Below are 26930 nucleotides of genomic sequence, written 5' to 3' on the forward strand. Positions count from 1 at the left end.
TGTGTAATCATATGCGTCAGTGTGGTTGGACCTGTGTTTGTGTGTTTACGGGCACGGCCGTGGTGGTACATTTAGGGGTGGGTAAACTTTTTTTAAATGTTGTGACCAGACAGACTGTGATGCAATGCAACGCGGCAGGCGACTGTGAGGCTGTGGCTGTTTTCCATTATGTTAACAAGTCATATCTAATCAATGAGAGTAAATGTTTTTGACCATAAAGAAAAGTATGTGTAGACCTCACAAAAACAACGGGGATGGAGAGGGAGACCAAAGGAAGGCTTCTGGAAACAGGCCCAGGGGTTTACAGCTAAAAGGTATAATGCATTAAATACTTTAACCGTTTGGAAAAATCAAATGTCAACACAACAAGACAAGTGCTGGAATAAGAACCGTCTTGATCTCCTCCTTGGATTCCTGGGTTCATGGCTTCCCTGTGCTTCACCAGCCAGGGCGTCACATACTGTGTTGGAGTGAAGTTCATGAGCGGCCATTAAAGTTAGTAAACTTCGAGGACGACACTGGGGCATCGTGCAGTCTGCATCTCGGGTGGAACAACACGACGCTCTCACGCTCAGCAGAGATAACTGCAATGAGAAGGTGGATATTCATGAGTGGTGCGAGGTTTTCTGGAGTGTTGCTTGAGTTATCCTTGAAGTCCCCCAGTTACTTCTGAATTTCTCTTCTGGGCTTTATTTTCAGCTGACACACTCTGTTGCTTTGATGAACCTGTAGTGAACAATCTCTTCCTCCAGAACTCTGATGCAGTTATCTGCTTCACCCTCGGGGTGCTTCTTGATTTCCGTTCAACTAATGTTTTTCTGCAGATTCAAAGGCCTTCTGTCACCTGGACAGGTAAACACCGAGGAAACAATGCAAATCGTTCGTCTCATCCTTGTGTCTGCTCTTGTGAGGTTCATTCATTTGCTTGCAGGTTTTGAGAGAAGTGGACAATCTCCTCTGGTGAGGTCACACGTTATCATTTTCATCTCTTGTGACATCCACTGAAGCAGCACTGAGGTGGCGATACAGGGCATAATTCCACACAGCTTTCAGTTCTTAAACTGCGGGCTGCCCATCTGACATCAGGAACACTCACAATCCTTTGCAGATTTACTTTAGCCATACGGTACGAGATGCAGTTTAGTATCAATAATGTGCTGTTTCAGAGTTTGCCGGCTCTGTGCTATGAGTTGGACCTGACTACACTCTTGAACAGTGACAATCCAATAGTGCCTTGTACGGTGGCCCTGAAGTGCAAAGCACAACGGCAAATAGGAAACACAGCGACATTAACTTCTTACGGAAAAGGTAGGGCCTTATAGCAGAGGACGGACCCTTCTGATTGGACAGACGGACTGTCTGTCTTTTAACCCTCTTAATCTGAAGCCTTTCGCGGGCGATGGAAAGTGACGTGGAGGATTCAAATGACCGTGACTCCTTGACTATTCGCACAATCGGATTCTGAAAGCTGAGAAATGCCGCTTTCTAGATATTCTTTCAATCAATAAATCAGAGGCGGGACTGAGAAGTGACGCAGCAGAAGAGCTGCAGCAGAAAGTCACGGAGAGATGACGATGTTTTACGAGTGTCTTAGTGTTTCACCATTGTTTTACCGCTGTTTTGTTGTTCAATTATATTTAGGCGTTGTAAATAAAAGTAAATAAAATGTGTGGGGGGCGCGGGCGGTATGGCCGGTGGACTGTGTGGAGTCTGATTCCTTGGCGTGAGGAATTGGATGTGTGACTGTCTCGCTCAATGCGTGACACTTGAGAGCCCTGAGTCATTTCCTGTTAAAAGACAGACAGTCCGTCTGTCCAATCAGAAGGGTCCGTCCTCTGCTATAAGGCCCTACCCTTTCCGTAAGGAGTTAATTTCGTTGTGTTTTCCTACTTGCGTTGTGCGTTCCTATTTGCCATTGTGTTTTGCACTCTTTATAATAAGAGTGCCAGTGACATTATGTGTCACAAACGGGTTAGGTGGAGGCAGGACTCAAACACAGAGTTGAAAACAAAAAGGACTTTAATAGTATAAATGTTTAAAATGGTAAAACGCAGACGGGAACCAGGAACAGGCAGGACACTCAGAGTAGGACATTCAGGATTCAACATTCAATGACGCAACGAGAGACAAAAGACACACAGGGTTCAAATACACTGGGAAGGTGCAGGTGATTGGACACAGATGGAAACAATCACAGGGGATGACAGGACAAGGCAGGAAGTGACGTTACCCAGGGAGACAAGAGGCAGGAAACTACTAAATAAAACAGGAAACAAACCCAAACGTGACATTATGAATAGGAACTACAGTGGGTACGGAAAGTATTCAGACCCCTTTACATGTTTCACTCTTTGTTTCATTGCAGCCATTTGCTAAAATCCCCAAAGTTCATTTTATTTCTCATTAATGTAGACTCAGCACCCCATCTTGACAGAAAAAAGTGTAGAACTTTCTGCAAATGTATTAAAAATTAAAACTTGAAATATCATTATAGGAATCTAAAGTTAGTGGGATTTTAAAACGATATGTAAACTAGTAAATATGGCACTTTAGTTTTTGAATAAAGCAATCATTTGCTTTTAAATAGCTTGTTCCGACTTTCAAGATGTGAATAAAGGTCACATGGCTGATATTTAATTAATATGAATATTTGTAGACACCAATCGTTTCAAATAATGTCAGCATTATGAAGTGTGTCCCCTCTTTGCAGACACCGTGTAAAGCGCTGCACGGACCGTCGGTGCGGCTCGCTGCTGCCATGCGCGTGTCCGCGGAGAAGGCGCACGCCCGCTCAAACGAGCCGTCCGCGCCTGTCCGTCGGTCCACGCAGCAGTCTTCCATTTTAGCGGCGACCTCACCGGGACAGATGTCGCTGTGTGTCCTGCGAGGGGACACGCGTTATGTCTCCTTGTGAACACACGAATGCATTTTTGCACAGAAGCTCTTCCGACGTCCGGCAGATGGAAAACAGCGGTACGTATGGATCTCATTTCACAGCAGGTCTCCCTGCGTGTTTACACACTTTCCTATTTCCATCAGTGTGTTTACCAATGTGGCTTATTCTAACATGATGCGATGTGTTGCATGTATATACACAGATTACATTAATGTAATGTATGAGACGGGTCATGCAGTACAGAGAAGAAGGGATGGAGAGGATGGGTGGTGCCTTCCCCTCTCTCATCCTCCCTTCACTGGTGACCTGTTCACTAGTACTCTGGTCCACAATCCTCCTGTCATTCTGTAAAGATACAATTTAATTTTTTTTTTTTTTTTTTAAGAATTCTCCTTAGGACACCTTCAATGAGGTGATGATCAAGCGATGCTCTTTCCCCGTCCTGACAGCCAATTCTGAAAAGTGAATGCTTCATGTCTTCATGGATAGAGCGACACCGGCTCAGTGATAGGACAGGGTCGACCTTCAATCCTGGCTCGCGTTGTGTCCTTGGACAAGACACTTAACACCAGATTGTTAGCACTTTGCCTGCTGCAGTGTGTGGATGATGGTGTGTTTACCATAGAAGTCTTGATTTATTCCCTCAGCAAACATTGTAAACGTGGGTTTGTGGTCTCAATCTCCGGTTTCACGGTTTTTTCAATACAGCATGATGTTTATTTAGTAAATGATGGTCCATTTAAAATCAAATAGGCCATCAAGCATGGGCTGCTTTAGGGCGGGGCTTACAGTGATTGACAGGTCTCACTTTTTTGTCCCTTCTGAGAACTCTCACCATAATCAATGTGTTTTCAGCTCCACTCTCGCATGTCATTTCAAGACAAGAGCCAACATGGCAACAGATAAATATTAAAGGCTTCAAAATGTGAGAGGTTGTGGTGAATACGTCCACTTTCATCCCGCCAGCCTGGGACTGACAACTTAAACATGTAGACATGTAGTTTGTTTCCACCATATTGTGTTACAGTTTTTTTTCGATTGCTAAACGACAGTGGGCACAACTGGAGTCACATGTGCAAAACTCTAACTACAGTCTGCACAGCAGCAGTTCATGTGGACCAAACTCTAGTTCGTTTTTCATCGCTTCAACACAGTTTTCAAAACTCACACTTATCCCATGACTTATCCACAACCTGCACAACACTGTGGATTTACAGCACTTTGTTCAAATGCTAACACACTGCTGTCAAAACTGTGAACCACACATTCAAAACGGAACAAATTTCAACCTTGTGCCTTTCAAACACTGCTGATTGCAATTTCAGCTGAAAGGCAAAGCAGGTGTCTTGTTTTAGACTTGTTAGTGAACACACACACACATATATATATTACAGCATATATATATATATATATATATATATATATATATATATATATATATATATATATATTACAGTATATATAGGTAGAGCGAGACTCATGAGAAAGACTTATTTTGGAAATGGAACAAGGAAGACGGGTTGGTGGAGGTAGACAAAGAAGACAAAGAGCTGTTATTTCAGATGAAATAAGGGATTCACTTATAGACCATGTGGTGAACTATGTCTCTCATTGAGAGAGTTGAGGGTGCAACCCGATTTGCAAAGACCCACAGTGGCATCTGTAATGCACATTGTCCATCATACAAACAGGTGAGAGGAGTTTTTCTCTGCCTGGAGGTGGAAAGTGTTTGGTCACCACCCACATGACCAAATGTCTCTTTTGGAAGCCGGATGTGAGGACACAAGTCCAGAGGACTGCCAGGGATGGATGAGGACCTCCAGAAGGTTCTTCCCCAGGTTCATGGCAGAGAGAACATTAGATGTGATGGTGATGAAAACCTGTGGCCTGATGCTAGAGAGGCAGGATTGGCCCCTCAGTTATTTCTTCCAATTACAGTATGTACTTTTAGTTTCTACCTTTTTTTCTCATTACTGTAATTCTGTAAATTACTACAGAATATTGAAGAAAACTGCTAATTTTCATTTACCTTAAAGAATTGTTATGTTCTAAAAATGTCAATAAGTCATGTGAAAGAATGTCACTCTTTTTATTGAAGAAAATCTTACTTTCTATGAAGTCACTGAAATTGTTCAAACTGTAAAGATGAACAGTTAGTATTTTGTGTATTGGTGTTTGATGCTGGTGTTTTTACTCTGTGTGTTCTGAGTGACAGTGTGTGTTCTCTCACTGAGGCTTGTGCACAGTGTTGGCTGCACTGAGCCTGTTTTGAGCCGTGTGTTAAGAGTTGTGTTGCTTGGAGTGAGTTTTGCAGGTGATGTGAACTGTTTAGCTCAGGTGACTGTTGGTAGTGCAGACTGTAGTTAGAGTTTTGCACATGTGACTCCAGTTGTGCCCACTGACGTTTAGCACTCGAAAAAAACTGTAATAATAGACTAGAGAGACACGGATGGAGTTGCGTGTGACTGTGATATTGACCGGAGCAGCAGACCTGAAGCCTGAAGGTCCGCTTTGACTTCAGCATGACCTGTGCCCCCTCACAGGCATGGCGCCGTCTCTCCCTCTTGTCCTCTCTTGTCATTGTCCATCCTCAGACTGTGGGAGTCAGTGATGACATCTCTCAGGAATCTTCTGACACTTCCCAATCCCTAACTGCATTACCATGGCAACAGGAAGAAAAGGTAGGATTGAGACATCTACCATGTGAATGCCCTGCTGGTGGACTCTAGACTTTGTGTGGACGGATCAATGGGAAACAGTGGAAAAAAGATGTCAGCAATAACCTACAGAGATTACGGATCATATTTGTATTAACTTTAGACTTTGTGTAAAGGGTTTTCCAAAGTGGGAGCAGACTGCACATACAGAGTCAGAAGTCCTAAGTGTGTCCTCAGAGCATCGTATCTGTGTGATGTTGTAACACGCCCTCGAGCCCTCCCTCACTAGACCTCAATCACAGACCATCGTTTCCCGTGCAGCTCTTTACGTAACAGCATTTTCTCAGTTCACAAGTAACTTTTTGAAATTCAACATTGGCATCAATCAGAGGGATTCATCTATCACATTTACACAAATATCTAGATAGAAATTGCTGTTTCTGCTTCAGTACAGTGTGAATATAGGACATCCTATGGAGCTGTTCCTCAAAATCACGTCCTCATATTTGTGTTGCTTGATGATTTGGGTTCAGAATCCAATATGTATTGTACTGGTTAGGTACGTTACAAATACAAGGAAAACATTACAATTTAAATATGATCTGGTAAAAAATAAATAACATTACATGGAAACAAGTGTATTATCAAAGTGGAAGTAAGTATTTTCCAAAAAGAGCGAGAAGGATACAATCAATCACTCTCGCTAGCTACGTAAGAGAGTGTAACTAAAAGTCTCAGAGTCAGTCGGTGCCCAGAGCTTTATATTTAAAACCTCTATCTCCATCACCAGGCTCCACCTCCAAGGCTGGCGGGGTGCACTTCCCCGACGACGAGGAGCCCCCCGGCTCTCCAACACGGAGACACGACGAGTCCAACCTCTGTACCCTCGTTGCTGTCCTGGAGAAGGACGGCAGCTACCTGGTCAAGGTGTGTCCATGTGTGAGGTGTGTGTGTGTGTGTGTACATGGAACCAAAGAGGCCCGTCCAAATAATGAGACGGCGTGAGAGGGTCACGCGCAGTGATGATCAGCCGGTTGTCCTTGGGCAGCTCTCTGGCTTGTGGGTCATTTCATGGAGTCCTTTTCAGCCGCAGCAGACAGCCGCCCAAACGTACCCCTTCACTCTCTGGCCGTGCTCTGTGATTCCTCTGTCCAGGCTGGTTTCCTGAAGTGCCACCACTGCTATGAGATTGTCTTCACTGTCCCAGATGTCCCCACCCTGGGCAAAGAGCTCTCTTGTCTCCCTTCCTCCTCTCCAACTCGGCGGTTCCCCAACCTGCGGGTCCATCGTATTAATTCCACCGTGGAGGGTAGGTCTAGACATTTGGAACAGTTGACCTCTTGCTTGATGCTGCAGGATCTGTTTGGGATTCCACTTGGAGATGCATGAACAGAGATCATGCAGCAATGGTTGGTCGTTGCTGGGTTTTCTACCTTTGGTCTACCAAAGGCACATTGGCTCGTTGTTGTGTTCCCCCCTTTCTGTAGAGTCTTCTGTCAATTGATGTTATGGAGGTCACAGAGGTTAAAACTCTCCACCAATCCAAAGGGAAATATGAGCTCTGCGGTTCCAGACTTTCCTTCTTTTACAAGGATATGCAGCTTTACACTTAGATTTCTGGATTTCTAATCATTCTGGATAATGATTAGAGAAGCAGCCTTTGGGATGGAGGAGCATTGTGGCTTCATAGAACACTGTGAGGTCATATTAACCTGCTGCCTCCAGCAGGCATCCATAGGAGGTACTGTGAGTGAAGTAAACTAGTAACTGGCAACTGAATAAAAACAAGACGGAAGGTTCTGGTCGTTGCTCCTGATGGCCGACCCAAAGCAGTGCGTAGGTCCACTCTCCTCTGCTGTCCACTTCAACCTGCGTAATCTCCGGCTCATTCTTGATCCTTCCTTGATCCCTGTGTTAAGCAGCTGTCCAGATCCAGATTTTTGTGGCTGACTATTTTTGAGCCTGCAATCCGTCAAATCCATTTTTAATTATTTATTCATTTTCATTTTGTATTTTACGGTGGTTGCTTTTAATTTGTACGTTCTTGTGCTATTTTACAAACCTTGTCTGGCCACTTTAATTTTCTGTTTTTCGGACTATTTTATCTGTATAAAGAACTATATAAATACATTTGATTTCATTGTTGTGGTTATTATCATAGAACTTCATCACTGAATACAGTATTTACGCTTTACGAATAGGCTTTGACATTTTTTGGGAACAACGTAGCAATAGCAAGTAAATGCATCAACCAATCAATAATACACTATGGTGTACAACCACTGGGAAACTCTATAGTCCTGAACAATACGGCCAACTTTACTAGTTGTGTTGTATATCGTCTGGAGCCTGTAGTTATTGAATGTGGGGTGAATGTAGGATATACACATAGATATTTTAGGGATGTGCAGTTCAATGCGTTATTATTGCGTTAACACAGTAATTAATCAAGGCCAACAATCATCATTTTTTTATTATTGGTATTTTCGAAGGTCGGTTGCAATTAATCACATTTTAAAATTGTAATTGTTGACGAGCATATATGTTCTACATCCAAGTCAGGGGAATATACCACAGTGAGCTCATTTTTGATGCAGAAATGCAGTCAACCACACAGACAAAGTACCAGCAGAAGATTGAACTGTGCCCCCCCTCCCTACTCCTTCCTTGATAAGCTTAAACTGCATAGTGTAAGTGAGTAAATGTCTATGTGATGAACCCTGTCCTCCCCTCAAAGGAGGAGTGAAGGTAACGTGTGAGTACAAGACTCACCAGGAGGGAGTGCTGCAGGAGGAGATCACCCTGGGAACCAGAGGGAGGAAAGGAAGCAGTCTGAAGGTCAGATTCCAGGCAAAGATCATTGGTATGTGGTGGCACACACACACGCACACACACACACACACACCTGAGCATGCATGCATTTCATTCTAATAAGCATGTAGTGTGTCTGCCCTAATACACTTTTAAGTTTTGCACGCCCAAGATTAACTTCACAAACACACAGCGCAAAAGTGTTTTTGTAAGATATGATTCTGAGAGAAGTTTCTGTTGCTGCTTCACCAGTTCAACGCGTTGTAGAGTTGCAGTAGAAAAAATGATGACTTCATTCATTTGACCTGCTTCAGGGTCAGCGTGCTGGTGCATGCTGTCTCACTGACACCCTGTCATGGTTAACTGGGACAGAGACACCATTAGTTAAGTGAGACCTGACATCCAGAATAGATTGAAATGTTTTCTCTCTTAAGGAGTTTTGCATTAAGCTCCAGAATGCCGACACAGAAAGGATAAACTGTATTTAAACGTGCGGTACCAGGAGGGAACACAAACTCACCCCCCTCCCTTTCTCTCCCGCTGTACAGACCCACATCACGGGACTCCCATGCTGCTAGAGGGGGTGAAGTGTCTGGATGCTCAGAAACACCCCCACAGGAAGCAGAGCAGTGAACGAGAGAGGATGTGATACAATGGTACAGACACGTTTCTGTGTCTTCTCAATCTGGGTCAGGACCCAACACCAAATTAGAAACCGCTTCAGTGAATAATGGCTGTGGGAAGCTAAGTTTGGGTACCTTAATATTCCGAAATATGTGTCAGATAATGATAACCTGTCAATACCCTGTCACAAAACATGTGCTTGATGATGAGCCTCTTCCCCCCCAAAAAATGTTAAACACTTTGTACCAATTACCACATTTACTTGTCTGAGATCTACTCTTATGTTGATGATCTGCAGCCAGTTAGCATTAAAAGTCCAGACTTAATAGGGAGTCGGCTCAGATTCCCTGCATGTAGTCAGAAGGGTTTGTGCAGGATTACACACTGTTTCCCACGAATAACCAAATATTTTACTGCACTTCATTATTGCACCAATACTATTCCCACTGTAGACTTTAGTGACGCCACTTGTTCAGGGCACTGGGGCAGCACGGCATGTTTGCCATAAGATCTCTTCATAACAAGTCCACCTTTTGCTATCAGGTAACATCATTCCAGCACTTCAAAGCAAAAAGATGTCCATCGAACCCAACTGTCTGTTGTATGTATTTTATTTGTGGCTAAAAATGTAACTTTTATAATATGGGACATTGCATTACATGGTTAACAACACAATAATTCTAACATTTTTGATGTGCTTAAGAAGTAGGACATATTATCCAAAGACTTGACTGATTGTGATCTGAACTGAAAGACAAACTGTTTATTTCTGGGCAGGAAATGCCTTTACTGGTATTATTAAATTATATTTAGGAGTTTTAAAAACATGCTGTTTTGCTTTAAGCATCTTTTCTGTAAGACGTCAGCATTGCCTTTTTCATGTGTATCATGACAGCTCCCATCAAATATTACAATCACTTGTTGTAGTTGTAAATATATTGTTATAACATACTGGTATGATGTAACAACATAAAGCATTGGTGTTTTACCCTTTATTTGCATGATTATTACTGTATGTAAGAAGGTTTAACCAATTTAACTGTCCCGACTAAATAACAAGGACATTTTCAACTTCTGAAGTTTTATAGCTGTTCATGTTCGCACGAGTAGAGCAAGATAATGTTTGTATTGATGTTCAATCACCTTGATGCAGACATTCTAGACTGCATGCTAACCTGTTAGCATCCAGTAATGATTGTTACGATGTCTCAGTGTATTGCTGCAGGAAATACATATATTTGTAGGCTAGCAAGAAGTTAGCATCAGGCTAGCACCTCAAAAGGCCAATTGCATTTGGCACATTGCAGACAAGGAACCGTATAAGAAAACAATGTTTATCATACAGGTTTGTTCATCAAGATCTTTTTCCCCTTATGGACTCCTCTTCTGTGGCCTATAAAGGATGAATACGTTCACCCGATGGAAAACGCTTGTGTAGCTGTTGTGCACTATGGTAACATCAAATCATGTATGATGTATGATGTGCTTAAAAACTGATCACTATAAAGTCAAAACACTGAGAATTTAAGTCTGTTTGGTATTTACACCCATCGGTCTGCAAATCTAACCGTTCTGTTGACTCAAGCACAGAGAGAACGGAGCTGTCAATGGTACCATTTGGGTCATTTTACAAGTTATCAGTAAATATGGCTTCACCTTTGATTCTATCAAAGATATTACTATTATTTTACAGGTGAGAATTCTACCAGTACTAAATAAACAGTCTACTACAACATGATACTTGCTAAATGTAGGGTCCCTGGTTGCGTCGTTTATTTGTCTGTCCCTTGTACAACCCCCTTACTGAAACGTGGTTGTTGAATGGGGAATATTTCTGTTTAAATGAAGCGACTCCTCCGAGTCATGTTAATACTCATATTCCCCGAGGCACAGGCCGAGGGGGGGGAGTGGCAGCTATTTATGACTCCTGCCTTTTAATAAACTTTAAACCTAAGGTGGATTGTAACTCATTTGAAAGCCTGGTTTTCAGTCTTTCGCAACCGACCTGGAAAATAATCCAGCCGGTTCTCTTTGTAATAGTGTACAGGGCCCCAGGTCCTTATTCAGAATTTCTTTCTGAATTTTCACAGTTCTTAACGAGTTTGGTCCTTAAAACGGACAAGGTAATTATTGTGGGTGACTTTAACATTCATGTGGATGTCGACAACGACAGCCTTAGTACTGCATTTCTTTCATTGTTAGATTCAATTGGTTTCTGTCAGTGTGTAAATAAACCAACTCACTGTTTTAACCACACTCTCGACTTGGTTCTTGTGTATGGGATTGAGATTGAACATTTAACAATTTTTCCACAGAACCCTCTCCTGTCGGACCATTGTCTGATAACCTTTGAATTTCTACTATCAGAACCACCTCCTCCTGCCAAAGGTTTCTACAGTCGACGCTTATCGGATACCGCTGTAGCCTTATTTAAAGAAGCCATTCCTTCTGCTCTAAGTTCAGTGCCCTGCCTCAAGATACAAGAAGACTCCTGTGAAAACCTCAGTCCGTCTCAGATCGATAATTTTGTCGATACTGCTACAGGCTCTTTGAGAGTGGCGCTGGACGCTATTGCTCCTCTGGAAAGAAGAATAGCAACAAGAAGGAAGTCTGCTCCGTGGTATAACCCTCAAACACGGAACCTAAAGCAAACTGTGCGGAAGCTTGAAAGATTATGGCGTTCCACCAAATCAGAAGGATCTAGGCTAGTTTGGCAAGACAGCCTTAAAACGTATAAGAAGGCTCTCCGTAACGCAAGAGCATCTTATTACTCATCATTAATAGAAAAAAATAAAAACAACTCCAGGTTTCTCTTCAGCACTGTAGCCCGACTGACAGAGAGTCACAGCTCTGTCGAGCCGTGTATTCCTTTGGACCTCACTAGTAACGACTTCATGAACTTCTTCAATGATAAGATTCTGACTATCAAAGAGAAAATTGATGGTCTCCTGCCTTCAACCAGTGCCGACCTGTCCTCCTTGGATGCAGCAGTGGGCCCTGATGCCTGTTTGGATGCCTTCTCTTCCATCAACCTTGATCAACTGACTTCTTTATTTTCAAAGTCTAAATCTTCTACTTGTCTCTTGGATCCGATTCCGACCAAACTGCTTAAGGAAGTTTTTCCTTTAGTTAGCACATCCTTATTAGATATTATGAATCTGTCTTTGTTAACAGGACATGTACCACAGTCCTTCAAGGTAGCTGTAATTAAACCTCTTCTTAATAAACCTACTCTTGCTACAGAGGTGTTGGCTAACTACAGACCTATCTCTAATCTTCCCTTCCTCTCTAAGATCCTTGAGAAATCCGTCGCAAATCAATTATGTGACTTTCTACAAAACAATGCTTTGTTCGAGGATTTCCAGTCAGGATTCCGAGTGCATCACAGTACAGAAACCGCACTGGTGAAAATTACGAATGATCTTCTACTTGCATCGGACCAAGGACTCATCTCTTTTCTTGTCTTGCTGGACCTCAGTGCCGCATTTGATACCATAGACCATTGTATCCTGTTGCAGAGACTAGAACATTTAATTGGTATCAAAGGAACTGCACTCAGCTGGTTTAAATCCTACCTATCGGACCGATCCCAGTTTGTGCTTGTAAACGGTGAATCCTCAAAGACCACCAATGTTGGTCACGGAGTCCCACAAGGTTCTGTACTTGGACCGATTTTATGTACCCTCTATATGCTTCCTTTGGGCGATCTTATCAGGAAACACCGCATAAACTTCCATTGTTATGCAGACGATACTCAACTGTATCTGTCGATCAAGCCAGAAGAGACGGACCAGTTAGTTAGACTCCAAGAATGTCTTGGAGACATCAAAACTTGGATGACTGGCAACTTCCTGATGCTAAACTCAGAAAAAACGGAAGTTATCCTGATAGGCCCAGAGCGCCTTCGAAGCCAGCTGTCGCGTGATACAGTTTTTATGGATGGAATTGCTCTGGTACCCAGCAGCACCGTCAGGAATCTGGGAGTTCTCTTCGACCAGGATATGACCTTCAACTCGCATATAAAGAAGACTTCAAGGACTGCCTATTTCCATCTACGTAACATATCAAAAATCAGGAACTTCCTGTCTCAAAGTGATGCAGAAAAATTAGTTCATGCGTTTGTCACTTCCAGACTGGACTACTGTAATTCTTTGTTATCAGGCTGCTCTTATAAATCTCTTAAGCCTCTCCAGCTGATTCAGAATGCTGCAGCACGTGTATTAACAAGAACTAAGAAAAGGGATCATATCACTCCTGTATTAACTTCTCTGCACTGGCTCCCTGTTAAATCAAGAATAGATTTTAAGGTACTTCTCCTCACCTACAAGGCACTTGCTGGTGAGGCACCGTTGTATCTTCAAGAGCTTGTAACACCGTATTGCCCTACAAGGCAACTGCGCTCCATAGATGCTGGGTTACTTGTTGTTCCTATGGTTTTAAAAAGTAGGCTGGGGGCCAGAGCCTTCAGTTATCAAGCTCCTCTTTTGTGGAACCAGGTTCCACTTTCAGTCCGGGGGGCAGATTCGGTCAGCTCTTTTAAAGTAAAACTTAAAACGTTCCTCTTTGATTCTGCCTATAGTTAGGGCTGGCTCAGGTTAGTCCGGACCAGCCCTTAGTTAAGCTGCTATAGGCTTAGAATGCCGGGGGAATTCTTAGGACACACCGAGCTCCTCTCTCACGCTCTCGTTCTACCATAATTCAAGTTTTATTAATGCACATGACTAATTCAGCTTCTTTCCGGGAGTTTTTTTTGTGCTTTCGCCCCTATCAGGTCCATAGATCGTGGTTCCTTCGGGACCCTGGTCCTGACACCTACCGTGGCCATGCTGACGCCTGCTGCTGCCATCATCATCATCATCATCATCATTATTTTAGATATTAATAATATTACTTTACTCATAAACCGACATTACCCTCTCCTAAAATCTCTGTGCTCTCCCTCCCCACAGGATTCTGTGGATGGTGGTTCTATCTGATGGTGGTTGCCTCTGCAGTGGTCCTGCTGTGCGCCTGGCTTACTACTCACAATTACTTGAATCATTTCTGTCATAGGAATTGCATGTATTATACATTGTTCATTCTGTACACATGGCATCCATTGTAGTCTGTCCATCCCGGGAGTGGGATCCCTCCTCTGACGTTCTCCCTAAGGTTTCTTCCCTTTTTTTCCCTCTTGTAAGGGTTTTTTTCATTTTTTGGGGAGTTTTTCCTGTGCCGATGGTGGGTTTCGGGGCAGAGGATGTCGTATGTGTACAGACTGTAAAGCCCTCTGAGGCAAATTTGTAATTTGCGATTCTGGGCTATACAAAATAAAATGACTTGACTTGACATGTGCTACATGTTAGCTGTTAGCCGTTAGCTTATGCTAACAGGCTTCAAAGTAACACCGCTCGCTTGTTTCTCAAAGTGTTAGAAAGACGCTGTGATGCTTCTAGAGACACGTGTTGGGTGACATTGCTGTTGGTTTAACCCTTGTGGATTCTGCACTGGGGTGCTCTGATTGTGTGCGTGTGCTTCTGTTCTTGTGCTCATCACTGAACCGCCTGTCTGTCTCCACCATGTCAATAAAGTGTACTCTTACGTGTACTGTGTATCCTTTTCTATTTTTGTTTAGTACACACATACTGTAGGTCTTTATTATCTGCTGATGCTTCTTATGGAATATGTTTCTCATGTCATATAGGTAAAAATTAATTCTAGACAAGGATTCACATTTTTATTGCAATTTATCTCATTCTCATGTGATTATTTGTATTATAATGCGCAGAATTCAAAAAGAAACTTTAATGTGCTTTTTAATAGCAGTATTCCCTTTCCACAGTAACCATTATAATATTTCTTGTTAATCTAATTAATTAAGAGGAATCAAATTACGATTAGGGCTGGCCACTTTAAGGCGTTATTATTGTGATAGCACATAAATCGATTCACGTGGGTAAAAAAAGATACTTGATTCTTGACTCTGAATAAACATACAGGCACACTATGGGTCGCAGCGAGAGTGCGATATTAATAAGCGTCATCGTACTTCTCAACCAATGAAAGCATTGGAGGCCCTAAGTCTGCTCTTCAAGCTCACATGAACCTCCAAGTCTGAAGTGAATATTTTCATTTTAAATGGATGATGGGTCCAAAGTTATAAATAACAGTTAAAGATACTGCTGTTAAAAAGCGCTGTGTTTGTTTACTGTTTGCATAAATAAAAGTGCATTAACACTACCTTCAAATTGATTGTTCAGTTTTGTGATGAATTGCAAAAATATCATGCGATTCATCACAATTAAAATTTTAACCATTTCTGACCTGATTCAAATTAAAATCCGTGTTTTTATTGGATTTCCTTTTGAGTATCCCAAATAACGAAGGAAAAAAACACTCTCAGTGATGCAAGTTAACTTAACTTAGTATTAATAACTTAATCCACTCCGTCGTCCATCAGCAAAGTTGTTCACTACCTTTCTCCATTTCTCTGTCCCCCGCTGCAGCAGTCTTTGGCCTTCCTCCCTACGGACTTTCAAAATAATAATCATTTTTAAAAACTGCGCCAAAGCGCAATAAAATAATGGTTGGTTGATTAATGAATCCAATAACGGAACAATAATGTCTTAACTTGCCCATCGTGCATAATTTACTTTATTAATATCCATGTTAGAACACAACAGTGTTGTAAACAAATATTGCATCGGCCCGGATGTTATTATACAAAATCTGAATAACCGGTAGCTACAATATTCTTAATGACTATCTGAAAAATCCTGAACCATCCCTACAAACAAAGTGTTTGCTGGAGATCTTGATTTGAGGGGGTGTAAGCTGTTTTCCTGAGGTATTTAGTTTGTATTTTTGACGATTGGATAATTATTTCTGACAAAGAGTGATGTGAACACAACCTCTATTGGGTAAAAAAAAAGACAAAAACACAGTCAGAGGATTATTAAACGTTACTAAAAGTGACAGGATAACTGATTTTGAAGAACATGATCTGCTTGCAAAGCATTAAATGTAACGGTTATCTTTGTTTCTCTACACTATTGTTATATTAAATATAACACGACATATCCACAAAAGATGTAACTTACTCAAATGATCAATGACAGAAAATGGGTTCATTAAGTTGAGATGAAATTAAGCCTTTTAGATCACCGTCCCCATCATATTGTGCACCTATAAAATATAGGCAAAGAAATAATATTTTTTCTTCTTTTCAAATCAAGTCTTTTCTTCCTGTAGAACTAAATATAACGTGTACTTATGTAAGCCAATATCAGGATCTCCATTTATCGATCAATCTGCATTTTAGAGACAAAGAGGGTGTGGGTGGGGCCACAAATCTAAGCACGCCCACTTTGTAGCAGGCAAATCAAATGTGGAAGATTTGATTTGAATAACTCTTGTAACACACTTGTAACAGAGCTCAAATATTCTGATTCACCGGGACGAGTAAGGTTGGGAACGTCTGCTCTTTTGCGATGGGTAGGGATGTTACCACAACTGCATCTCAGTCTTCTTCCAACAAACAAGGTTAATAAAGACTTCCTCTCATTTCATTCCGTCTTTGCAACAGGACAAATGGTCAGTGGAGCCTCATTCCGTCCTGATTTATTGGTACAGGGACTGAAGAACGCATGCAGGGTGTCAGAAAAATGATCTGAGAAAGTGTAGATGAGCACTCTGTCTTTTACGTTGTAGAAGGACACCAGTCCCATTTCGTAGTCCACATAGATTCCAATCCTGGAAGGTCTCAGGCCGACTGTCAAGCTGGTTGCGGGTTCTGATCGGAAGACGTACTCGGTCTGATCCCGCAGGCTGAGGAACCAATAGCCATGGGCGGGGCTTGCGGTGATTTTGCCTTTTCGATTCACGGAGTGACTTGCTACTCCCAGGTCCCAATCAGTCTTTTCCCCTACCTCCACCTAGAAGTGGGCAGTGAGGTACAGCTTACAGCTTGAGTGCAGACCCTTTTTACAAAATTGAGAAATTGCATCAAATTAGCCAAAACTCTACACAGGGTCCCTAAGGAATACATCCACTATAAATATGAAGTGGATCGGATAGAATCTACTAATAGACGCCATTAGCATAGAGATTGCAAAGTGGCGAATCGCTGGTTAAGTCAATTGGCAGACGCGCCGATCAGTGCTGACTGTCATTGGGCATCTTGCTCATGTCAACTCATTCCTGGTAATTTACTGATTAAGCTGAACTTTTTGCTATGCTACTTGTCATGGTACATCTCTGCCACATCTGAATTGAGCTTTTGGCTGGTGAGGTCGCCGCACATGGGTCCTATGATGCCCGACTACTGTTAACAGCTTCACCCTGGTCCCACCTACCTCCCAGTAATGGCGTCCCGAGTTGAAGCCCTGTTTGGCAAGCACACACACCACCCGGTCAAAGCGCTCGGGGTTGTTGGGTACTGGCTGATTGCGTTCTCCACAGTGCACCTGCTTTCCGTCTGGTGAGATGATGAGACGTTGGTGTGCTGTGCTGGCGTCCAAAGTGATGTTGGCTGGCGGGTTGAGAGAGAGTGTTGGTTGGTGATTTAAGTGCCAATAACGTGACATATGTCCACCGTGTTCAAATGACATGCAAGCGGATTTCTGAACCCTGACCTGCATAGTCTTGAACCCTCCTCTCTGCAAAGAAAAGACGATATATTTGCTTTAGTATTTATTTTGACACTTTTCAATTTGGTTGGGATGGACCAGGAAAGAAAGTTCAATATCTCATCAGAGTCTTACTTGGGTCGGACCTGGGTACAGACGGGTCCAATAAGGCATGCTGGCCTGTTTAGGGAAGAAAACATGTTGTTTTATATTGCTGTTTGGATCTTGTTCAGTTCTGCCTTGAATGAAAACACAGAATACTAAAACAAAAAATACTTCGATTGTTTTTTCCCTTTTGAGTAACAAAGATGAAGGTACTGCTGTGGTACAGTTGGTACATTTGGTTCCAAGCTTAGCTGTACAAATTGAAGGATCAAATTATATATTTGATACAAGACACTGCACATCAATAAAAACATTTCTGTAAATGAGTTAGTTTTTAGATTGTAGAATGTTTCCCTTAAATCAACATCCTTACTTCAGGTCTGAATGAAGACTTACACGCTTTGGGTAGTTTCTGCATCTCTTCTCTAAAGCGCTCCATCATTTGATTGACAGTACTGAGAATGACCCCTGTGGTCAGCTCAGATTGCACACACACACTGGACCAGTCCTTAGCCTGTGGAGGGCTGGAGAGGGCAGGGAATTTCTGCAGAGAGAAGAAATGTCCCATGTGGCTTCAGCTGGCCTACAGACAAACATCCTCTGTTGGTGGATCATTGGTGAGTCCTGCATGGAAACAGTGTGACACACACCGCTGGCTCCACATGTTGAAAACTGAAAGTGAACCATGCAGGTTTTGGCAAACTTAAAGCAGCCTAATTTAAAGCACACAGCTGAGGATACCGCGTTCTCAGAGTCCCTATTTCAGGAAGATAACAATGTGGAAGGTGTATACAAAAGTACAAAACAATTATTAAAAAACAGAAATATTTCTTCTGCCTAATTCCAAGAAATGTCATATTTCTGCAGACCATGGATATTGTCAGAGTAAGTTATGTAGAAAGTTCCTTGGTGTAATAATGGGTATAAGAGGAAGGAAAGTCCCTTAAGAGGGAATAAGAAGCATGGCTCATGGGTCAAAGCACCTCCTGTTTGTGTCTGAAACCAAAAGTCAATGTTCTTACACTTGATGCTACAGACATTGTGCTACATAAATAACTTCCAGTGGGCTTGATGCTTGTAACTTTGATATGGAGGTCTAACCACTTCCCAGAGCCTATTAACAGAACAGCGTGTGCGTAGGCCGGTTGGACTGGTAAACACAATAAGGAACTGTCCTTCAAAGCATAGCTGCCATTATGCTGTGGAAAAGCTTTTCAAGCATCGTGACCGTCTTGTTGTTGGATTGATTGATAGACAGTTCAAATCTCCCAAGTGGAAATTATCTTGCTACAGCAACATTTGTATGTACATAATAACAGAGTATAAAATCCACAATATACACAAGAAATAGCATATTAAATGAATCTAGCCAACTGTTTTGAAATGTTTGTTTTATATTCTTGCCAACCTGGTAATAAATAAGCAGCAGGGGCTTGTGGGGAGGCACCAACTACAGAGGATGTTAATTTCTCCTGAGGTTCGGTAGGTAGCGTCACACTAATTCCTAATCATTGGTGTCGGGAAGTTTGGGGATTTAACGACAAAATAGTGGACACCAGCGAATGTTTGTTGTGTTGTGTTTCATCGGTACCCGGAGGCCCATTATGTAGTCTTCTGACAGAGCCAGCTGGCTCAGTGATGAGCTCCTCCTCTTCAGCTCAGCGATCTCCTCCTTTAGCTCCCTCAGCAGGCCCTGAGCTCTGTGCTCAGCCGCACGCCGGTTCATCTCCACCGCCTGGGGGTAAAGGAGGCCACGCAGCGGAGTTCAGATACTTCACCAATCTCCTCCTCAGCACAGGACTTTTACTTCAGTGAAAACAGATTCACCTTCAGGACTTCCGTTTGGCACCACTCCAAACTGGTGATAAGCTCGGTGAACACACACATAGCTCCATCTGTGTCCCTCTCAGCAGCAGCCTGAATTAACAATGAACACGAATTGATTGGAGCTGTTTAAAGACGTGTCACATCGGGGGGGAGGATGTGGACTGGAAGCCCCTGATGAGGGGTGAGCATACAGGTGCAGATATGTTGTTCCCAATCTGACAATATTCATTCCAATCATTTAACATTTTGCTATTGGAAAACAAAATATGTTATAATACCTAATAATATATAATCAGATTATAGCAGTTTGCTATATTGTCATATTAAGTCTCATATATGATTCCATTGCAGGTTGTTTCGCTCTTTCTCTGTGGTGAAAAAAATAAATTTTGTACAACTATAAATGCACAACACCTCTAAAACATAGGAATATAAAAGGTTTTATCGTAAAATAAATCTCAGATTGCTGTGTCTGTGTGAGGCCAATCAAAGCCTTTTCAATAAAAACACAAAGCTGTATGTAATGCATCATGCCGGTCTGATCAGGCCGCCTGTGCATCTCTTATCCTCCAACCGGAATCTGGACTTAAACTTCATGTTGTCCAAAACCCATCTGATCTGAATGAGTGATCTCGTCCAGTCAGGATGGACAGTCTTGTGCCAGTTGGACTCACCTGTATTTCTAGTAAAGACTTCTGTATGTCCACCACCTTCTTCTCTCTCACGCAGATGAGATCTTTCAGCTCCAGCACTGTGTTACCTAACTGGGACTGGAGAAGAGGTCAAGCACATCGTCGCTCAGGAGTCTGCCGTTAATAAGCAGCCTTGTTCTACGTCACATAAACCGACGCTGACACAACGCTTCAATGGCTGCAAACTGTTTTGGCATTTGAGACTCTCATAATGCAATTAATGTAAAAATGCGACGCTCCCTAACCGACAGCGGTACCTTCTTGATGCGCCACTCTCTCCTGGCAGGGCTGACGTGGTGTCCTTGGTGCTCTCCTGCCTCCACACACTGGCGGCACACGCAGGTGTTGTCGGTATGACAGAAGAACTCAAGACTTCTCGCGTGGATGGAACACGGCGGTGGATCGGCGGAAGAGTCACATGCACCGCTCACAGTGTACCTGTATCCCCATAGCAGACAAAGGTAACTTCACCCCGTGTCTCAGCCAAAGTCCGACCGGAATTTCACGCATGATTTGTAGCGTCCTGAAGCACAATGCTGTCATTAACACAGATTCATTATTCAACTTTTCAGTTTTTCAGTCTGTCCATTTCTCTGCTACACTCACGTGACCCTTTCAACCAAACATCTGGACGCTATGGAATGCAGTTTTAGTCAAAATTAAATAAATGAATAAATACGTAAATACATGAAATACATCATGAAATAAATAAATGAGGCAATAAATACATAAATATTAAATACATTTAATTATTTCATGGTACTTTTATTTCATAATGCCACTTTTCATTTCATGGTACTTTTATTTCATAATGCCCCTTTTCATTTCCAGAGACTTATTTCATAATTACATTTCACGTTCTTATATGCAAACCAGGGGGCGTGGCTACATCTAACATTCTGAACAGACAACAGAGCCGTGTACAAAACACGCCCCCTGATTTGCATATAAGAACGTGAAATGTAAAACGGCATTATGAAAGAAGTCTCTGGAAATGAAAAGTGGCATTATGAAATAAAAGACTCTGGAAATGAAAAGTGGCATTATGAAATAAAAGTACCATGAAATGAAAAGTGGCATTATGAAATAAAAGTACCATGAAATAATTAAATGTATTTAATATTTATGTATTTATTGCCTCTTTATTTATTTCATGATGTATTTAAAATGCATATTTCATGTATTTACGTATTTATTAATTTATTTAATTTTGACTAAAACGGCATTCCATAGGATGCTGGTTGTCCCTGCTGCGCTCCTGCCTGACATACACTGCTGTCATTATTAGTAGTCACGTTAATAATTCTTTAGTTCTTGTGCTAATAAGATGGTTTCAGGACAGAGTTTGTTGTAAAATCCTGTGAGGCAAATTTGTACATTTTGACTTTGGGCTGAACAGAAACTGAACAGTGATCAGGTCAAGTATACGTGTGGTTCATTTGTGGCACAATTATGCTACACTGACTCAACAACCATTGCTATTTTAATAAAACCCTTTTCTGTGGCCACTTAAGTTAGTCAAACCCGTTTCACTGAGGAGAGGAATATAGCTCGTCACCTGCGCGGAGGTGAGTATGGAGGAGGCGGGTTCAGGCGATTCGGGCTTTGTGGTTGAGTGTCACTGAGGTAGGGGGGAGGAGGCCCGTGCTGAAAACGAGTTATCATTTCAGCAAAGATGGTCGGCGGCATCTCTGCTGGCCTCTGGGTTGGAGACAGGGCCAGGTGAGGATCATGGTGGGAACATGCGTTTGGAATCTCCTCTCCTCCTCCACCCGTTGGCACTGCAGCAGTGGACAGCTGCTTGAACTGTTCAGTGATTTCCTTCAAGGTTCGGTTGATATGGAGCTCCGGACGCTTGTGGAACGACTCCTTGCAAAGGGGACACTGGTAGACCTTGGTGCCTCCTTCTCCGTCCCAATAGGAGGTGATACAGTCCTGGCAGAAGCTGTGGCCACATGGTGTTGAGATTGGATTGTCGAACACGTCGAGACAGATGGAGCAGGTGAACTGGTCTTCAGAGAGAAAGGCTGCGGGCAGCGCCATAGTCAACCAATCCTAAGCTGTGACAGATAGTGAGCTCATTAGAAAGAATTCAGGATATTCAAAACTGTAGCGGAAGACATGAAATATTGATCTGCCAATTGTTGTGTTTTGCTTTTTGCAGACTTGATGCATTGAAGGTAAATTAAACCATGGTCAATACCAGCTTTGATAGTTATTCTAATCTATATATACTGTGAGATGCATGTAATGGTAAAATATGTTATAACATTGTCTTGTGCTAAACCCGTGTCTGAAGTGTCTGTATTTGACCCTGATGTGCAAAGAGCAGCATGATACAAAATGTTAGTTTGCAGCTGTGTCCTGAGAAGGGAGGACGGTCGACTCGATGTCATAGATGCTTCAAAACAAAGGACTTCTGTTCATGGCCTTGGTTCATATCTTATTCGGTACGAAAGTTCTCGGATCCACGTTTCTACTTTATGTCAATTAGTAGCTCAGCTTCACCTGGGTTCTTATCTCAACCTGCTTTGCAGCTTCTCATAACTGGCACTGAGAATATCCCACACATGTGTATAAAACTCAGCCTTTTTACTGCTCGGAGACGTCATTACACAGAACGCTGAGATACGCGCTGCTGTGTTTGACCTCCAAACTTAAATCCCAATCCTTAATTTGGATTTAATGTCCAAAAAAACACTGTTACTTGTGACCGAATGCTTCAGTCATTAGAGAGAAGTGAGACACATGCAGGAGCATTGTACTCAAGTCAAACGTCAGTCCGTGTGAACGAGCCCACGCCTCCTCTTCAACATACCGTAAGATCAGGGAAATCAGGTTTGGTTGGAACAGCGAGACTCCACCTGCTGACTCTGAGGTCAAAAGTTTCCAACAAACAGCCGCAGATCCTCCAAACTTTCTCTTTGTTTTAAATAATAGCCTCCAGATACACGTGGTGATAATCTGTTTTTCTCATTGGCGACAACACACCAAAACCAACACTGAATATATCTGTGAAGGTCCGTCTGTTGTCATTAACAACTCATCAGTGTTGCATTGGCTGACATTTTGCACCATGAACACACACACAACTGTTCTATTTCCTCCTGTTTAATACCATTAAATGAGTTACCACCTGTTATAGGAACATAATTTATCTTTAAAACGATCTAAACTACAAACACGTGCTATTTTAAATCTCCAGTAGCAACAGTTACTGTGCTTTATCGTTGCCTGAATAAAATCACAGTGCATGTCACTATGTATCTTCTTCTCTGGCCTTTCAATGACATCTTTAGTTACTAACTTGTAAGCACTTCTTATGATCTTCAAAAGAAACTCTGCTTAGAGCAGAAGTCAGTTTGGTTTTTCAGATATTTTCCCAACATTATTAAGTTAACACTTAACATCAGTCAAAGAGAGAATACTTGACTGTGATTGGCTGAAGGGCCCTTATCTAAATCTAGCTCCATGTCTTCTTTTAAGATCACTTAAAAGAAGATCAATCACTATTTTTCTTACGTTCTACTGCTCTTTGCAAACATCTGGGAGCTTTAATGCTTTCTGGAACACGTGTTATTTGTTGGTGTCAGCTGCACAATCTGCCCCGAGTCGCTTGGTAAGAAGTTGAATTGCTAAATTCCAGGTTCCTACATGGCTACAATCATGTCAGCGTGTCACATGGTCACGCGTGTAAATGAGATCAGTGCGGCTGTATAAGTTGTACTATACAAAAACTATCAAATCACATTTTCCACCCAAGCTTTCATGATAACATCACTGCATCAGAAGCATCAACGCTTTTCCCACCACAAACCGAGGTAAGTAAGGAAAGTCGGATTATCAGGTGAGGTCGGACCTTAAAAGGCTCAAATTTAAATAAGCACCCAGCACACACATACAGAGGGGGTTCAGCCTATTGCAGCTGTCATTCTAAATCTTCATGTTGAGTTGTTTTCACCGCTCCCGTGTGATTTTCCTCAGTGAATGTGAATGTGAGCAGAGATGTGAGGTGCTGCACCACGACTTGTTACTTTTTTGCTTGCTTATTTTTTCTTTTATGAATCAGGTGCTATTTGGGATTTTCCGACGCTGCTCTGCGTCGCCTGTCAACAGCTGCATTGTTGTGTCATTACGTCAGTCATGAGTTGAGTTCTGCTAGAAAAGCTAGATGGTTGAACAGGCTCCTGATGCTACGACAACAAGCCTGGATTGTCTCACGGGCTGTTTGCATTACATTACATTGTGAAGAGCCTCTGTGGGAACAAGAGGCAGTATCCACCAAAACACAAGCTCCTAATCACCTCCGTTTAACAGCACAACAATGATCTAACACCAGAAAGGGCTCTTAGTTGAAGAGAATAAACACGGTGGTTAGCTGGAGCCTTTTAACAGATTTTAACACCTTTCATGACAGACTGTTTAGTCCATTGGCTGGACGACATGCTATCAGGACACTATGAAAGACAGACGTGTGAGACGCAGATTGCTGCTGAATGCGGGTGGGTTCCAGGTCGCGCTGAGCTCGGAGGTCTTACCTGCTGTGATGTGAGGGCTGAAGGACGTGTCAGCGTCTCTGTCAGTGCCGTCCGTCTCTGTCGCTCCACTCAGCTTAACCCATTACCTGCTCTCCAGTTGTCACATTCCTCTTATTGTGACTTCCTTCCTTCAATCACCCCCCCCACACACACACACACACACACACCCAAGCTGATCCAATCCAACCTGCTCAACAGGTGCAGCTGCGCATGTAAACCTTCTCTCTGCAGCACACGGACGCCTCTCTTTCACTCTCTGGACAAAATGACCCAGCTGATGCATTACGTCCTTCCATATGAAACAGGCCAAATGAAGACTTAATAAAAGGGAAGTGATAAATTGGATTTTACAAAATCTTCCTCACATCCTCTTTCTCTCCCTGCTGATAAATAAGTTCATTAGATGTATTTATAGGACGGTGTAACAACGTTTAAAAGTAATATTTTTTTCTAATTGTATGAATTTCATCAGGTCACTTGGTTGATTTCCAACGCAGCAATATTCTTTGCGCAAGTGTCAAAACGCATAAAAGCAAAATGGTTTTGCTTCTTTTTTTCGCATTGTAAAGTGACACCAAATATATCTAAAGCTGCAGTGGGTTGGAGGTTATTTTCAGAGCATCAAAAAATGTTTGAAAGATCATAAACCACAAATAAAATGTATTATTTCATCTGTTACAACTAGTAACCTCATCTGGGGACATTTGAGCTACTCTTGCTTCTGAAAAATGACCTTGATGTGTAACTTTGAATTGTATTTGTCAGGTACGGACTCAGATGCAGATCAGGTCAGAAAGATTACTCGACACTGTATTTAACAGGACTCATTTTAACAACACTAAGGTACCACAAAAAAGCCTCGGAGCGAAGCAGGAACAAGAGCACGAGGGGACATCAAAAAATGACCAACAAAGACAAACAAGCCGACGAGACTAGAGACACACGTGGTTTCATGACCTTATGGGAACGCGCCTCAAGTGTGTGTGTGTGTGTGTGTGTTGGGCCGTAGACTTAAATCGACAGCTGACCTGTCTGGTGGTTCAGGAATCAGGAATCAGAAAACATTTATTGCCAAAATATGTCAAACATACAAGGAATTTGTCTTGGCGGTTGGTGCGTGACAGTAGACAGTGTAACAATAGACAAGACAGCAGTGCACAAGTAATAAAATAAATTAAATTAAATGCTAATGCAATGGGTTAGTAGAATAAGGCTATGGGTTAGTATAAAACAAGAGAATAAAGTTAAAAATTAAAAATATTTAAAAAGTTACAAAATGTTAAAAAATAAAGTGCACTATCGAACAAGTGACAAAGTAACGAGTGAAAAATGACAGTTAAAGTGACATGGGCAGTATGAAGGGGAGTGACCGGTGGGATGTCAGAGTCAGTCAGTGGGGGACCGGCTCTGTTGATGAGCCCGACTGCTGACGGGAAAAAACTGTTCGTGTGATGGAAGGTCTTAGTTACTAGTAACTAGTTGCCACTGCGATCCTCTGCTGATGATTTATTGGAGGTTCTCAACAACGATCCCAATAAAAATGAGGACAGACTGTGTGACCTCCACATTTAACTTCATTTGACTTCTCGATTTCTTCAACACATTTTTCTTTTTACTCTTTTATTGTTATTTTAATTGACCTTTATTTTACATATATTGTGTTAATCTATTCCTGTTTTTATGTTGATCATGTCTATTTCCAAGTAAATATTTTCCTTATTGCAAAGCGCATGGAGCTTTAAATAAAAACGACCATTCTTTTGATATTGTGTTTGTAAAGGCGCACACACACACACACACACACACACACGGTGAAACACACACAGACTATATAGGGTCTCGTAGTTCATCTCTTGCATGGCATTACTCCGGCCCTGCTGAGGAACAGGAAAGCCTGCGCTGAACTTCCAAAAGTGGCAAATGTGAACGCGATGGGCAACCAAACAGCTGGACTTATTTTAGTGAACAAAGGGAAAACAATGAAAAGAACCATATTGAAAACCAGCATCCCCAACACCACCCAGATGATCCTGACAGCTCTCTTCTTCTGCTGGTTGCCCTCCTTCTCCTGAGCTTTGCTTCCGGGGTTGGGCCTCCGAAGGATCCAGACAATGGACAGACTGCAGAAGAGCTCAATGACGAGGGCGGGGGCCAGAATAGTCAGTGAACAAAAG

The 26930-nt window shown here is 42.3% G+C and overlaps 2 protein-coding genes across 4 annotated transcripts; one reads left to right on the forward strand and one right to left on the reverse strand.

The window, feature by feature from the left end:
• The first annotated feature begins 2730 nt into the window (after nucleotides 1-2730).
• On the forward strand, nucleotides 2731-11244 carry adisspa (adipose secreted signaling protein a). 2 transcript variants are annotated; one of them, XM_040187599.2, is made up of 6 exons: nucleotides 2731-2973; nucleotides 5440-5577; nucleotides 6344-6480; nucleotides 6709-6862; nucleotides 8291-8416; nucleotides 8913-11244. In XM_040187599.2, the coding sequence occupies exons 2-6, from the start codon at nucleotides 5559-5561 to the stop codon at nucleotides 9011-9013; spliced, it is 537 nt and encodes a 178-aa protein (XP_040043533.1). In that variant the 5' UTR covers nucleotides 2731-2973; nucleotides 5440-5558; the 3' UTR covers nucleotides 9014-11244. The 2 variants fall into 2 exon arrangements, with proteins under 2 accessions (XP_040043533.1, XP_040043534.1); XM_040187600.2 differs by having other exon boundaries at nucleotides 5491-5577.
• A 4345-nt stretch (nucleotides 11245-15589) lies between these two features.
• On the reverse strand, nucleotides 15590-24983 carry LOC120825779 (E3 ubiquitin-protein ligase TRIM21). Of its 2 annotated transcripts, none has more exons than XM_040187597.2 (11): nucleotides 24757-24983; nucleotides 21777-22278; nucleotides 20476-20656; nucleotides 20201-20296; nucleotides 19527-19616; nucleotides 19291-19434; nucleotides 18096-18243; nucleotides 17730-17774; nucleotides 17601-17624; nucleotides 17322-17497; nucleotides 15590-16901 (listed from the first exon to the last, which is right to left on the reverse strand). In XM_040187597.2, exons 2-11 carry the CDS (start codon nucleotides 22259-22261, stop codon nucleotides 16533-16535), a joined length of 1758 nt encoding a protein of 585 aa, XP_040043531.2. In that variant the 5' UTR covers nucleotides 22262-22278; nucleotides 24757-24983; the 3' UTR covers nucleotides 15590-16532. The 2 variants fall into 2 exon arrangements, with proteins under 2 accessions (XP_040043531.2, XP_040043532.2); XM_040187598.2 differs by having other exon boundaries at nucleotides 15590-16946; nucleotides 24757-24896.
• Between the last annotated feature and the right edge of the window lie 1947 nt (nucleotides 24984-26930).

This window comes from Gasterosteus aculeatus, chromosome 9, assembly GCF_964276395.1.
Source record: "Gasterosteus aculeatus chromosome 9, fGasAcu3.hap1.1, whole genome shotgun sequence".
Classification (NCBI taxonomy): Eukaryota; Metazoa; Chordata; class Actinopteri; order Perciformes; family Gasterosteidae; genus Gasterosteus; species Gasterosteus aculeatus.

Excerpts from the sequence above, each read along its gene's own strand:
- LOC120825779 (XM_040187597.2), bottom strand. The coding sequence starts at position 22,261 with ATGGCGCTGCCCGCAGCCTTTCTCTCTGAAGACCAGTTCACCTGCTCC. Across the intron at positions 18,244-19,290 it reads ACTACATAATGGGCCTCCGG|AAATTCCCTGCCCTCTCCAG; the intron begins GTACCGATGAAA and ends TTCTCTCTGCAG. Across the intron at positions 17,498-17,600 it reads GAGGGTTCAAGACTATGCAG|CCAACATCACTTTGGACGCC; the intron begins GTCAGGGTTCAG and ends TCAACCCGCCAG.
- adisspa (XM_040187599.2), top strand. Across the intron at positions 6,481-6,708 it reads ACGGCAGCTACCTGGTCAAG|GCTGGTTTCCTGAAGTGCCA; the intron begins GTGTGTCCATGT and ends TCCTCTGTCCAG. Across the intron at positions 8,417-8,912 it reads ATTCCAGGCAAAGATCATTG|ACCCACATCACGGGACTCCC; the intron begins GTATGTGGTGGC and ends CCCGCTGTACAG.